Raw genomic sequence first — 15,948 nt, 5'->3', positions numbered from 1 at the left:
ACTTCTCTAGTAATGTAGGAAAACTACACACGCATGTGTGCTGGTTGGCTTTATTGATAATATATGTCACCAACTTCGACTGGCATCCACTTGGATTCTTCGAAATTTGACATCTCTAGAGTCTGCCTTCTGATACTTCCCATAGCAGCTATATGTATTTTTTTAATTTATTGTTTTTAGGTATACACGACAATAGTGTATTTTGAACTATTATATATGCATGGAGTACAACCCATTCCAATTAGGATCCCATTCTTGTGACTGTACATAGAGTTTCACTAGTCATGTATTCATATATGAACATAGAAAGTTAAGTCTGATTCATTCTAGTCACTTTTCTATTCCTATCCCCTCTCCCATTGCTTCATTCCCTTTTGTGTAGTCCCAGGAATTTCTATTCTTCCCCTCCCTACCCTCTCTAGTTGTGTGTTAGCATTCCTTTATCAGAGAGAACATTCCACCTTTGGTTTCTGAGGACTGGCTTATTTCACTTAGCATATTCTTCAGTTCCATCCATTTATTGGCAAATACCATAATTTCATTATTTTATGGCTAATTAATATTGTTTATATGTACCACATTTTTTTAATCCATTCATCTGTTGAATGGCACATAGATTGGTTCCATAGCTTAGCTATTATGAATTGAGCAGTTAAAACAGTGATGTGGCTTCTTCCCTGTAGTATGCTGAGGAATAGAATTACTGGGTCAAATGGTGGTTCCATTCCAAGTTTCTGAGGAATCTCCATACTGCAGAGTGTTTGCACCAAATTGCAGTCTCACCAGCAATGTATGAGTGAAATTTTTCCCCACATCCTTGCTAACTAACATTTATTGTTACTTATATTCTTTTATTTGGACTTTTTCCTTTTATTAAATTTTTGGAACCAGGGATTAAACCAAGGGACACTTAAACACTGAGCCACATCCCCAGCCCTTTTATATATATATATATGTGTGTGTGTGTGTGTGTGTGTGTGTGTGTGTATATATATATATATATATATATATATATATATATTTCATTAATAGACAGGGTCTTGCTGAGTTGATTAGGACCTAATTGCTGAGGCTGGCTTTGAACTCAAAATCCTACTGCCTTAGCCTCCCAAGCTGGTGGGATTACAGGAAGGTGCCACCTTACCTGGCTGTTACTTATATTCTTGATAATTGCCATTCTGACTGGTGTGAGTTGGAGTATCAGTGCAGTTTTAATTTTCATTTCTCTAATTGCTAGAAATGTTGAACATTTTTCCATATTTTCTGACCATTTATATGTCTTCTTCTATGATGTGTCTGTTCAGCTCCTTAGCCCATTTATTGATTGGGTTATTTGGGGGGTTTTGGTGTTAAGTTTTTTTAAATTCTTTATATACCCTGGAGATTAATGCTCTATGTGAGGTGCGGATGGCAAAGATTTTTCTCTCATTCTGTAGGCTCTCTATTCATGTTCTTGATGGTTTCCTTTGCTGTGAAGAAGCTATTTAATTTGATACCATCCCATTTATTGACTCTTAATTTTACTTCTTGAGCTTTAGGAGACTTATTGAGGAAGTGGGTTCCTGAGCAACATGAAGGAGAGAGTTGGGCCTACTTTTTCTTCTAGTAGGTGCAGGGTCTCTGGTCCAATGCTTAGGTCCTTGATTCACTTTGAGTTATGTGTAGAGTAAGAGATAGTCGTCCAATTTCAATCTACTACATAAGGATTTCCAGTTTTCCCAGCACCATTTGTTGATGAGGCTATCTTTTCTCTAATGTATATTTATGGCACTATTGTCTAGTACGAGATAACTCTACTGATGTGGATATGTCTCTGTATCTTCTAGTCTATTCCCTTGATCTTCATGTCTGTTTTAGTGCCAATACCATGCCATTTTCTTTAACTATAGCTTTGTAGTACAATTTAATATTGTAATATTGTATCTAGTATTGTGATGCCAGAGGCATCCCTTTTCTCACTAAGAATTGTTTTGGCTATTCTGGGTCTTTTTTTTTGCCAAATGAATTTCATGACAGCTTTTTCTCTTTCTATGAAGAACATCATTGGAATTTTAGTGGGAACTGCATTACATCTGTATATTGCTTTGGGTACTATGGTCATTTTGACAATATTAATTCTGCCTATCCAAAAACATGGGAGATCTTTTTCATTTTTTAAGGTCTTTGATTTCTTTGTGTTGTGTAGTTTTCATTGTAGAGATCTTTCACCTCTTTTGTTAGATTGATTCCAAAATAATTTTTTTTTGAAGTTATTATGAATGGGATAGTTTTCCTGATTTCTCTTTCAGCTGATTCATCATTGGTGTACAGGAATGTGATTGATTTATAGGTGTTAATTTTATATCCCGTGTAGTTTTATTTTTTTTATTTTTTTATTTTATTTTTTTTAAAAGAGAGTGAGAGAGGAGAGAGAGAGAGAGAGAGAGAAAGAGAGAGAGAGAGAGAAAATTTTTTAATATTTATTTTTTAGTTCTCGGCAGACACAACATCTTTGTTGGTATGTGGTGCTGAGGATCGAACCCGGGTCGCACGCATGCAAGGCGAGCGCGCTACCGCTTGAGCCATATCCCCAGCCCTCCCGTGTAGTTTTAATTTTCATTTCTCTAATTGCTAGAAATGCTGAATTCGTTTATGAATTCAAGAAGCTTCCTCGTGAGCTGAGGTTGTAGCTTAGTGGTGGAGTGCTTGCCTTGCACACATGAGGCACTGGGTTTGATACTCAGCACATCATAAAAATAAAATAAAGGTATTCTGTCCATTTATATTATATATAAAAAAAGTTTTCTGGTAGACTTTTTTGGGTCTTCTAAATATAGAATCATATTGGCAGCAAATAGTGGTAGTTTGAGCTATTCTTTCCCTATTCATATCCTTTTAATTTCTTTCTTCTAATTAATTTCTCTGGCTAAGATTTCAGGGACTATGTTGAATAGGAGTGGTGAAAGAGGGCATCCCTATCTTGTTCCAGTTTTTAGAGGGAATGCTTTTAATTTTTTTCCATTTAGAAAAATGTTGGCCTGGGGTTTAGCATATACAGCTTTTTCAATTTTGTCAATTGCTTCTTCTGTATCTATTGAGATAATCATGTGGTATTTGTCTTTATGTGATGTATTTGTCTTGATGTGATGTATCACGTATATTGATTTCCGTATGTTGAACCAACCTTGCATCCCTTTGATGAACCCCACTTGACCATGTTGCACTATCTTTTTAATATGTTTTTGTATGTGATTTGTCAGTTTTTTATTAAGAATTTTTATATCTATATTCATCAGGGATATTGGTCTGAAATTTTCTTTCCTTAATGTATCTTCATTTGATGTTGGTATCAAGGTGATACCAGCTTCACAGAACTGATTTTGGAAGGGTACCCTCTTTTTCTATGTCGTGGAATAATTTGAGGAGGATTGGTGTTAGTTTTTCTTTGAAGATCTGGTAGAACTCAGCTGAGAATCCATCTGGTCTTGGGCTTTTCTTCATTGGTAGGCTTCTAATGGTGTCTTCAATTATATTTCTTGAAATTGATCTGTTTAATTTTTCTATGTCCTCCTGATTCAACTTAGGTAGATCATATGTCTCTAGAAAACATTTCTTTTACCCAGGCCTAAGCTCTGCCACCTCCAAGCCACAACCTTAGTAATAAGGAAAATAGAGACCATGCAATGTTGAGCTTACTTCAGTTTACCTTACAACATACCTACAATAGTGCCCATCTTTGATTTAGACATTAGAATAGTAGATAATGTAACCTGGTATTAATACTGATAAAGTACTTGCCATGTGCCAAACACTAGGCTGAACGTTTTACATATAATAATTTATTTCCCAAAGTAATCTTTCAAGTAAGTACTTTTGGTTCCTTTGGTTTTTGTTTTAAAAAAAATAAAGCTCAGAGGAGTTCAATAATTTGTCCCAGGTTTACAACTAATGAATGGCAGAAAACAGATTTGGACTCAGATCTATGACTCTGTCACCTGTATTATGGCACCTGCCCAAAGTTCATACATGACACAATGCAAGAAAGTTTAGAGGTGAACCGATATTGGGTTGTAAAAGGTTTAACCTAATCAGTGCATCAATCCCTTGATAGGGATTTAACTGGTTGGCAACTGTAGGCATGTAGGATGTGTCTGGAGGAGGTAAGTAACCAAGGACATGCCTTTGAGGTTTATATTTTGTCCCTGGTGAGGAGAGCCCTATCTGCTTTCTGATTGATGCGTTCTGAGCTGCTTTTCTTTGTCACACCCTTCTGCCATGATGTACTATCTCCAGCCCCAAGTAATGGAGTCAGGCATCCACAAACTGAAACCTCTGAAATCTTGAACACCATATAAACTTTTCTTCCTCTAAAATTCTTCTTCTCACATCTTTTGGTCACAACAGTGAGAAAGTTGACTAAAACGCCCTGCCTAAGGAAAGGGGTCTCCAAAAACCCTCCACTTCTTCACATATGCATCACACTCATAAATTCATTTTCATTGCTACATGATTTCTTGTTTTCCTTTCCAGTATGGAGAAAATGTACTTAAATTGCTACCCATTAGTGAGAAATATGGCTTATGCACTTAGTGTACTGTAAATATGAATATATACCTATTAGTTATGCTGATAAAACATTTCAATAAGACGTAAATAAATGGTTTACATCTTTCTGAAGACATGCATGCTTAAGGATTAAATGACTTCTCTGATTTTCCATGAAAAATAAAAAATACCAGGTTATAGTGATAATAATTACCATCTACCTCTTTTACTTCACCTACAGTAGAAAAGAAAGATAAAATTCCCTGCTTCTTCAATTTTCCAATATCTTCTCACTTGGGCAGAGACTGATTGTTTCAAAGGTGGAAAGCAGTTTAGCAGTATCTACAGACACAGCTACCACCTGTAACAAATGAGTCCTCTCTTTAATGGTCCTGACAAATGTAGGCTCTCACTGGTGTCAAAGAGTTTTCTCCCATGACTTCTAATAAAACTCCACCAGCTATCTTCAGTAGCTCTCCCTAAGCCAAATGATTTATCACACTATTTACAACATTCAATTCCCCACACCGTCAACACCTCTGAACCTTCCCCTTTAGATGTCAGGATTAACTTCAACACTGAAAATGCCATACAAGCTAGAGCTTGAGTCTGTCTTGCTCAATATTCTATGTCAAATACAAAGTAACTGCTGAATCAACATTTATTGTAATAAACAATGGCAAGAAAACAAGTTAGACGATACCATTTAACCAGCATCCATTCTAATAAAATTTCCCTGGAATGGTTACATGAATCTGTTGTTTTGAATACCATCAATTAAGAACTCAAAATATAGAATATAGAGCCTCTATCTTTAAGCTTTAACATAAAAGTAGGTTTTTTTTAACAATATTTAGTTTGAATTCACTTTAATGTAATGATTTTTTTGTTGTTGGTTTTTTTTTTTTTTTTTTTTTTTTTTTTTTGGTGCTGGGGATTGAACCCAGGACCTTGTGCATACAAAGCAAGCATTCTACCAACTGAGCTATATCCCCAGCCCTCCTCATTTTAATATTTTCAATATCACTTTTTCTCATTTCTTCTGGTTAGAAAGAAACCTCAAACAACCAAAGAATGATTTCTATGTTTTAAATCTACACATATAATATTTTTAATATAACTAAACCTGTGTCTTTAACAACTACATTTCTTCAGATAAGAATGTAGTTTCCTAAATCCAAAAAAAGGATGTAAGTTATATCTGTAGTTCATAAACCACTTGTCAATCACTCACATAATTCAAGAACACCATACATATTTATCTCTGCATTCATTTTTTAAACAAATATTGCAAAAAGATTACACACAATGTGAGAAATGTCACCTAAATGCTAAAAACCTGGTAAATATCAATTCTTAATGGTAGATTCCTTTCTATCATTAAAATAAATATCAGCTTCCTGTCTACTTTCAATTTTGCTGAATGCCACCCACTTACAAATTAAACTATAATAACTCAAAATATCCAGTTATATTTTGCCTACAATTTCTCAATTTTTCCCACTTCTGAAATTCATAATTTATTTGACAAATTCAATACAAAAACTATTTACAAACCTCCACCCATCCTTTTGGAGATAACTGAAGGCTCCATCAACAACGCTTGCAAAGAACTGTCCTCCTGTGATGAAGAGGGTGTTAATGGTAACTAGTCGGCCTCTTAGATTGGGTGGCGAGACCTCCGCAATGTACACTGGCACTGTCATAGATGCAATGCCTAGAAAGAAAGTGAAAAGTGACCATTAGACACTTAAGCAAGATTTCTAATGTTACAAATATTAACAGAGAATTAAGACATATACCTATGGGCTTGGTGTTCTACTTCAAACAAAAATTACCACATATTTGAAGCTTGTGTTTATACCTAATAGGGTACCACTGAAGATAAGTATGTTGGATACTGACTCAGGGTACCATTTTTTTTATTATCATTTGAAAGCCTATAAATAAAGGTACCTCTGAAGACCTCAAATAACATTAGAATGTATAAGTGTACATTATAAATTTTAAGGTCTAAAAATAGAAAAATGCTCCCTAGAAAGAATATCATTACTGAAATATGTTTGCTCTATATGGAAATGTAATCAGACAACAATAAAAATAAAAATTATCCCAGAATACATATTAACTATTCAAAATCGTTATTTCCAACAAATACAGCAAAGCTTTAAGTTGGTTTACTCATAAAACCCATATTAAGTTACCCTATTCAATTGTCTAGTTTACATTTCAGAAATGGCTTAGAAATTGGAAAGTACCTTAAGGAATTTACAGTTCACAAAAATACGTGATGTTAGACATAAAATAAAGTTTCATGGCTAAGGTGTATTTAGTTATATTGGCTTCAAATTTTTTCTCTATTTAAAATTAATGTGGCATGATCTCTGGCATTAGCTCTAACTTCACTGATAATCAGAATCACGGTGTGACTTTTCTGTTCATTTGTTTTAATGAAGATGCCCTCACCTTACCTCAAGACTACCAAATTGAAAACTATACAGATGGGAGATGGGTTTGGTTTCAAAAATCCTCCAGAAGTGATCTTGACATTCACTATGTTATTTTTTTAAATATTTATTTATTCATTCATTTATTCAGTTATAGGTGGACAAAATAGCTCTGTTTTTATGTGGTGCTGAGGATCAAACCCAGTGCCTCATGCATGCTAGGCAACCCCTCTATCTCTGAGCCACAACTCACTGTGTTATTTTAAAAACTCAAGTTCTATGGTGCAGAACTTTGAGTCAATAAAAAAATGTTTTAAAGAAAACCTCAGCCCTGCCCGCCACATCTCTCTCACTCCCATGTGGCACTTCCAATTTCCAGGTATATCTGTTTATGTAGACTAAAACTAGTATCTAATCAATACTCACCAAGACCTCATTGGGAAAACCAAAAAGAGCAGGGTTATTAACAAAAATTTAGTTGCTTTTTATCTGTAGCTATCAGGAGCCATCCATGGACTATGTGTGGACCAAATTGACATGGAAGCCCATTGAATAGGAAAATCTGGTATTTGGGACCTTCCAGTGGCAATCCCACTGGTTAACACCGCCCATACACATGAGTCTTATTCAGCTCTGCCAACTCCTACACAGCATCAGAGATGGTACTGTAGCTACACAGCCTCTCTGAGAGGTGTGAGCCTGCCATGATGCCAATCAACCAGTTGACTGCAGGACATCAAGAAGCAAGACTCTGCCCTGAAACCTTATCCCTGCCTTTGATATACCTCCTTAAATAAACCACTGGAGCCATTTTTTAATTATTCTGTTCCAGCTCCTACAAGGACTGGAAGGATCTCCCAGGCACTCTGCTTTAAAACCTATTCTGACTCTTGTCTTTTATTTCTTCACTAATTATTTCAGACTATTTTCTCAGGTGTATTATCCTCTCCTGACCAGGAGAAATTACCCTGGCCAGGCTCTGGCTGCCTTGCAATATGTAGCCATCATAAATCAATTCCTACATTAAGCCAAAATATTCATAAGTTGCACAATAGACACATGTAGAATTACTTCTAATAATTTTTTTATGACATCAAAAAAACAAGTCTGTATGAAAGAAAATAGCACCAAAAAACCTATAGCTTGTTTGCTTTAAAAGGGATGTTGGGTGTGCTGTCACATTCAATAAAACAGACACAATTCTAATCTGGGTAACAGCAATAGTTGTGCTTCTCAATATTTTTTTTTCCCAGTGCTGGGAATCCAACCTAAAGCCTCACATACACTAGGCAAGCACTCTACCACCCCCAGCCAACCAAATGATTTTTGCTTATTGATGGCTGGTATAAATCATACAGCTTTTTCTCATTTCCCTCCATATGCAGTAATAGAGGCCTGCCTCCACCTTGTGTTTTGGACTACAGGGTACTCATTTGGTGAACAGAACTCCCTCCTGATGTCACAGTAGTGTGCAGTTTCACCTATTATAAGTTTTTCTTTTGTTTTATTTGCTGTGTTCTATCTTTGAATAAGGCAAATAAATGGACAAACAGACAAAATTTTATTTAAGAAACACATTTACTTCTAGAAAATTCACTGTATTGTTGCGAAACTACTAATAAGTAACTATTAAATTTGCACACAAGTAAAAGAAATAAAAATACTTTCTACCAATGTCTCTGCTACTGTCAGCATATGAAAATAATGACCTTTATTATTCATTGAATAAGAAAGTGTCATTATGGGCTGGGAATGTGGCTCAAGCGGTAACACGCTCGCCTGGCATGCACAGGGCGCTGGGTTCAATCCTCAGCACCACATAAAATAAAGACGTGTGTCCACCGAAAACTGAAAAATAAATATTAAAAAATTCTCTCTTTCTCTTCTCTCTTCTCTCTCTTTAAAAAAAAAGAAGAAAGTGTCATTAGACACAGTATGAATTATCTTTTCAATTAAATCATCACCTAAACAGCTAAAAATTTCCATTTGACTTACTACTGAGTTTAATAGCACAGACCACCTAAAATGCCCTTTGCCTAATTTCCTACAAATGTCAATGAGTTAACTTTATATTCTTATTCTATTACTATTAAAACATTTCAATCAAAAGTCAAAAATCAAACACTAATTTATTATTTGTATTTCTTTTTCTGTACTGGTCTATCTGTAAACAAGAATTCAGCTGCTCTCTCCAGCCAGGGGTCTTTAATTGAGCCATCTAACCCATTAAGCATGGGAAATCAGGAAGGTGGGTTTTAGGCAATGTGTGCTTGTCACAAAATCCATAAATCTTACAAGAACTGCACACATGTCCTTATGCCCTTGATTGTTTAGGATAAATACCAGAGCATTAAAAGTAACAGGTAATGGCAAAGGAAAAAGACAGAGGAACTATAAAAAGTCAGAGCCATTGTATTCAGAGTTGGAAAGAACCCCAAAAGATCTATCCAATGAGTGCTCACACACTGACTTTTAACTACAACTCCCTACATTCTGTCAGATATTTTATGTGTGCTGATTGTCATTAATCTTTTGCACACCTCTATTAAGGACACGTAATTATTCCCATTTTATAAAGAAGAACTTTACCCCGGGGAAGTAAGTTGAAGAACCAGACTTAAAAACCAACAGATTCCAGTCCCAGTTTTGAAGGCTATACTGAATGATCAGCATGGATTGAAGGCAGGCTCATGAATCAGTGGGTTTCAACTCCAACCTTGCCACTTACCAGCTGGTTAAAATTACATAAACCTTCTGGGTCTCCAGTTCCTAATCCAGAATATGGGAACAAAATTCCTTCATAGGGATTGACAAAAGTCAATAAATAGAGTAAAACACTTAAAACTACACCCAGCTTGCAGAAGGCAGCCAATAATTTATCAACATTTTTTATTATTGTCTCTAATTATAAGGTATCTCAATTTTCAATTCAGTTCAATCTGTGTTTGGTGTTGATGTTAAGAGGCCGGGTGTGGTGGCATATGCCTGTAATCCCAGTGGCTCAGGAGGCAGGAGGATCAAGAGTTCAAAGCCAGCCTCAGCAACTTAGGCCCTAAGCAATTCAGTAAGACTCTATCTCAAAATAAAATATATTTTGGGGGCTGGGGATGTGGCTCAGTGGTTAGACCTCTGGGTTCAATCCCCAGTAACAAAAAAAAAAAAAAAGAGAGAGAGAGAGAGTATACATAAACAACAATGCCCCTGCTATGAAGGAAACTAGATACAATCCTTATATAGAAAAGCATGTAATCAAATGAGTAATTTAAGACACATGGTAAGGGCCATAATGAAGCCATTCGCTGGTCTTTTCCTGGTGATGCTGACAAATGTTGCCTGCTGATGATAATTAGGGGGCAACTAGGAAAGGCTGGGCAGACAATTCAACACAGAAGAGAATGTTTAAGAATGTAAATAACACAGGGTTTCTTCAGAGATAAACAGAAAATGTGAAGCAGAATGTGAGTGAAGACAGATGGTAGGTAGAAATTAAATTTTGAATGTTGCATCCAGTAACCAATGAGCATTTGTAGAACACCCCACTAAACATGGCGGAGTTTGCACTGTATGAGGCAGAGACACCTTCTGTCCTCATGCAGCTTAGGGTCTCTGGGAAGTGTAAGGAACATGAGTGTACAGTAAAGGGAACGGCCCAGTCTGAGGAGTCAGAGAGTCCCCAATAAAGAATTCATATGTAGGCTGCAATCTGGTGAAAGAGTAAGCTGGGGTGGGGGGCAGGCCAAGAGGCACTTTAGACAATCAGACCTGCTTAGACAAAGGCCTTGAGGAAGAAAGAAATGCACCCTGCTGAGGAAAGAGAATGATTTTCTGAGAGATGGGCGGTGACCAATCAGACTATACAGGAATTGAAAGGCCAAATTAAGGATTTGTTACTCAGAAGCCTATGAATGGTGTGAAAGAGAAAAAGGCAAGATCAGATTCAGTTTTTTAAAGGATGATTCTTGTTGGGGTGTGGGGAATTGATCTCAAGGGATCAACAATGCATGGACATTGAGTGAAACAGAGGAGAGAACCATCAATTTACTATTCAAACTACAGAGCATCTGGATGGAATGAAATGGAGACGGACAGAAAGAAGTGGTGGACAGTGTTAAGATGAAAAAGGCAACTAGGAGCATGCTGGTACATGTAGACAGCATGCTGGTACATGTAGACCCAGGAAGCAGCAAGTTCGGATGGAAGATAATCAGGTCATATTGCAGAGTGCCTGAATCAGAAGTGCTCTGTGAAATATCCAAACAGGTAACCAACAGAGCACCTTATAAGCGTGCCAGAAGTACAGGCAACTTATAAGTGAGTGTTCTCAGCCTCCCTATTTCTCCATCCAAAGAAAGTCTTTGCTAGAATAACTGACCTCTTTCTTCTCTCTTCCTCAAAGGATAATTCGGATTTTGTCAGCTAATTCTTGATCCCTTATCATGTTAGGCAAAAAAAAAAGTGAGGGTAGGCAAGGCAAAAGATCTGATGTGTGGGGAGAAGTTCAGAAGAAAAAGGCTGGAGAGTTGCAAATGATAGGCTCAGAGGGAGTCTGGGGAAAATGGGAGCCTGTGTCAAAGGGACTGAGACCAGTTGGGGAGGAGAGGGGATGAAGGATTTTAAGAACTGCTGCTGAGTTATAACCTACATGCTATTATCTTCTTCAAGAGACATAAGTTAAGAGCAAGTACAGCTTTTCAATTGCTTTCAGTGACTGGACTGTATTTCTTGAAGAGCAACTTCAAATAGATTTGGTCAATAAAGCTTAGAAGTTCACAAGTACCTGAAGCCCAAAAGGTGGTTCTGTGCGCATGGTACACAGAACTGTGACTATGGGAATGGATAAAGACCACTTTATCAGAAAAGGAGTAAGAATGCCCAGAACAAAATGCAGTTCTGAAAAATTCCAGCATTTGAGGAACTGCTAGAAGGGGGGAGTGGGAGGTAGATGATGAGCAAGCATCGACAGTATCCATGAATACCATGTTATTTCTAAAGGCTTTCCAAGTCAATTATTTTATCATCTTGGATCATCCTATCCATAGGTAGGTGAGAGAGATATCAGGCATTTCCCTATAAAACATAAAGAAACCCAGCTTCAGCAACAGACATAAGGAGATTTTCATAAAGTTACACAGAAGTTAAGGTCAAAGTAAACCTTGCGGATTTAGGTTCCCAACCTTTGAAAAGTGCCATCAAAGACCAGGCATCATGCCTCTGTTTAGAACATAATCCTTTGAAAAAGGCCAAGAACCACTTTATTTTTTACCCTATCATCCACGCTAGTGCACATAAGGGTCCAAGGGGCAGAAAGGTCTTTCCCCTTTCCTATCTCTCCTGCCTGCTATTTATGCCGCCTGCATGCTAAAGAGCTTAGGACAGTGAGTAAGAAAAAGAAGAACTTGATATAATTATTTGTATAATTTTGAGCTAGCCAAATTTAAACCCACAATACTGCTACATAAATTGGAGTAGTAACAAGTTCCATGTTCCCTCTATTCACCTGGGTTCAACAGGCATCTTTTAAGCCCCTTCTTATTAATTCTGCTTGCTACTTAAAAAACAATGCATCAAACCATAATTTATGGGTTCCCAAACATGAAGCCTACTTTTGAAAAACTTGAGCTATTAAGGCTATATTACCCCGAAACTTTCCCAAGACAAATCTAACAAAAGACAGTTAAGTAAAACCTCTAGACAGGACGGTTTGTTTTAAATTACTATTATGTATATGTATAACTCAGCCCTATATTTAGATAAACCATGGGAACATTCATTTTTAAGTATGTAAAAACTTCCGCAGTTATTAGCCTAAGAAAAGACTTAGGCTGGGCTTGTGGCTCAGTGGTAGGTAGAGTGCTTGCTGAGCCCATGTGAGGCACTGGGTTGGATCCTCAGAACTATATAAAAATAAAAATAAAGGTATTGTGTCCATTTACAACATTTAAAAAAAAAAAAGAAAAGACTCACATTTCTGCTCTGGCATTATAGCCCAAAGAATATAGTGTTAAGATACCCAAAATTAAGAAGTAAGCATTTCAGAAAGGTAAATAGCAAGTAATACAAGAAGTTAAGAAGAGTTCTATGAAGGGCTTTTATTTCTTCCATTCTCCAATCACTAATTCAATAAAAGAAATGCCTGGGGAAAGAAAAAATAAGTTTTTAATAGATCACACTAAACTCATGAATTGAAATTAACAGAAGAAATGCAGTGGTACAAGTTACTAGAGTAAACATAACCACAAAAATCCATGTTGGTATTGTCTCTTGAGAAGTTTGAGATTCTTCAAAATAGAAGTTTACATCGATGAAAACTCATCATCATGATCAGCTTGAGGAGTTTCATCAGAAAACAGAACCTTAGACACCACAGTGCAACCAGATTCAGACCCTGCCACGCTGCCAAGCTGATTCACCACCTAAACAGCACAGAACCCTCTTGAGTGCAGAAGTTAGCTTTTAAAAGCTGCTGGAAACCCTTTTAAAGGTCTGAGTCAGAGGTATAAGTAATTTCATAACCAAATAGCATTAGAAAATCCTGTTGTGATGGATAAATACCCATGAATCACAGCAGTCTCTCAGCATGATAAGCCATGCAGCAACTAATTAGCTTCTTAGAAGTGCATGAAGCTACCTTCTAATAATAATGTTTCTTGAACAAGAAGGATAATGATGTCCTAATTTCATTTTGTAAATTATTGCTTTATCATCTCTAACAAAAAAAAAAAAAACTTTAATGAAAAGAAACAGAGTCTAAGAAAACTGTATCCCTCACTGTAGTTGTTTGGGTTTGGCCGTCTTGGCCACCACTGATATGTCTGCATTCTTCTAAATAGTCAAGTGTCCATAGTTACCAGATTGTCAACACAACACAAAATTCAGTTTTCACTTTTTTCTACTAAGGCTTAAGGCACTCTCAGAAGATGCTGGGCAACTTCAAAGTACACCCAAGACAGAAAAAAAAAAAAAATGCCTACAGCACAAAACTCAGGTAAAGGAAGATTCTGTCTTTGGGGATAACTAGCAAAGCTAATGTTTTTCATCCTTAAAGCGCTTTTATCAAAGCATTAAAAACATATTGGCATCTGCTCGGTGTAATCTCTCATGACCTAAAATGACCTCTCCCTTTAGATTACTTGAGAATCTATCGATCTGCCCATGTCTTTTTTCCACTGGCAACATCTCAATAAAGACCGTATCACAGTTGTTTCTTCACACAGGACCAACTACAAGCTTGTTAATGGAATGAGCCTATCTCACATCATCTTTTGTACTATCACTTGCTTAAATGTCAAGCCCAGGCCCGGGCACTGAATAAGCACTTAAAAGTTATTGATTAGTACTGTGGGATGTAGACACAAAAATCATATTCTTTTAAATTAGTGTTAACCAATTGGCTTTAAACTAAAAATGATATTTGATAGGAAAAAATCTGGAAATAACAGGTAAGAAGGTAAATAAAAATTACAACTAATCATCCACAGGTGACCACTATTGAAATTTGGTTATAACATTCAATGTTTTTTCCACACGTCAATAACTTCCATTTAATGTGCTGCAAGCATTTTTCCTCTCTTCAAGCTTCTGACATTACTATGCAGGTACCATAAATACAGATGGTAACTGAGTGCAAGATGTTATGTATCCAACCATTTTCAAAACAATTAGGATACAGCACAGTACTGAGACCAAAGAAAATACCTAAGCAAAACACATCCCTACACAGCCACATATAACAATCTGGACACTGATCTGGAACCACTGCAGTACATAATCATTTTAAGTAACAGTGTAATATTCCAATATTCCAACATACATACTACTAAAATGTAGATAATCATCTCCTTCTTGTTCCATATTTAAGTCTACATACATCAGGATGAGAAGCTACAATTTTTAGTTATCAGATGTTCTGCCTTCCAGGGAGAATATTCATGAATGAAATTAACTTTGAGTTTAGTCCCAAGGAAGAAGAGTGTCATAAAGATGAGAAGTATTCCTGCAAAACAAAGATGGGAAAGGGCAGGGAAAAAAACACTAAAAATGATAGAACTTTTTGATGGGAAGAGATGGAAAATAAATTAATATATATTCAAAAAATTTCCTGAGATAGGATTGAAGAGGTTATAAATATGAGAGAGAGAAAGAGAGACAGAGAGCACTGTATGAAGTGCTGGGAAAGCAAAAGCAGTATTCTTTTACACCTGACAAATGGAATGCACAAAGGTTAATAAGAAATCAATATGCTTCCCCAAGGCAGTGAATTCAGCAAGCCTGAACACAGTGGTGCTCTGTCATATTTAACTATTCAACATCTAGAGCAAACACTCTGAGGGCAACACAAACTCAGAACATAAACAGGAGTTAATAGGTGGTGAATCAGGCAAATACAGATTATAATTGTACAGGTGTCCACAGAACAAACGCACAAGGGATATGTACTAGAATTTAGGTGTAGAAATACACATCCAATAGATACACAAGGTTGATAAGTAAAACTGAAGGAACTACTAGAATAAATAAACACAGCCCCCCAGTTTTTTTTAATGTAAAAGAAGATATGGCCTTGCCTAAAGCAGGGAGGAAAACCATGAGTAGCAAATTAATGTAAATAAAAAGACAACAGAATAAAATTAAACAGAGAAATGGGTCAGGAACCGCAACAACACTAAAAATTTTATAGCAGAAAATATAAATAACAGCAGAAATAAACACCATCCTGAAGGCAGTAAAGAACAGAAATGAAGCTGTGTGAAAGTAGAATCAGAAGTATGGAGCATCATTATGAGATGTTCTCTAGGAATGGAAAGAAAATGATAAACGATATTGTTACAAGGGAGATTTCTATAAGAGAAATAAATGGGCCCAGTAGGTACTAACAGCTAGACACATCCTGGGAAACCCTAGGATTTTAAAGGTTAATGAATACTTATTATCATTATTTGTTATAAAATAGGATAGAAAGGAAAAAACAGCTTATACC

At 36.3% G+C, this 15,948-nt stretch overlaps 1 protein-coding gene across 1 annotated transcript in view; it reads right to left on the bottom strand.

The window, feature by feature from the left end:
• The window catches only part of Slc2a13 (solute carrier family 2 member 13), a 323,327-nt gene that overhangs the window by 273,593 nt on the left and 33,786 nt on the right, over window positions 1–15,948 (bottom strand). Inside the window, exon 2 of the mRNA XM_026408520.2 lies at window positions 6,082–6,241. Coding sequence (XP_026264305.1) covers window positions 6,082–6,241 — 160 coding nt within the window. The remainder of the gene's footprint in view (window positions 1–6,081; window positions 6,242–15,948) is intronic.

This window comes from Urocitellus parryii, chromosome 5 (genome assembly GCF_045843805.1).
Source record: "Urocitellus parryii isolate mUroPar1 chromosome 5, mUroPar1.hap1, whole genome shotgun sequence".
In the NCBI taxonomy this organism is placed as follows: domain Eukaryota; kingdom Metazoa; phylum Chordata; class Mammalia; order Rodentia; family Sciuridae; genus Urocitellus; species Urocitellus parryii.
Note: the sequence above shows the minus strand (reverse complement) of the source record. Positions and strands in the feature narration are given on the sequence as shown.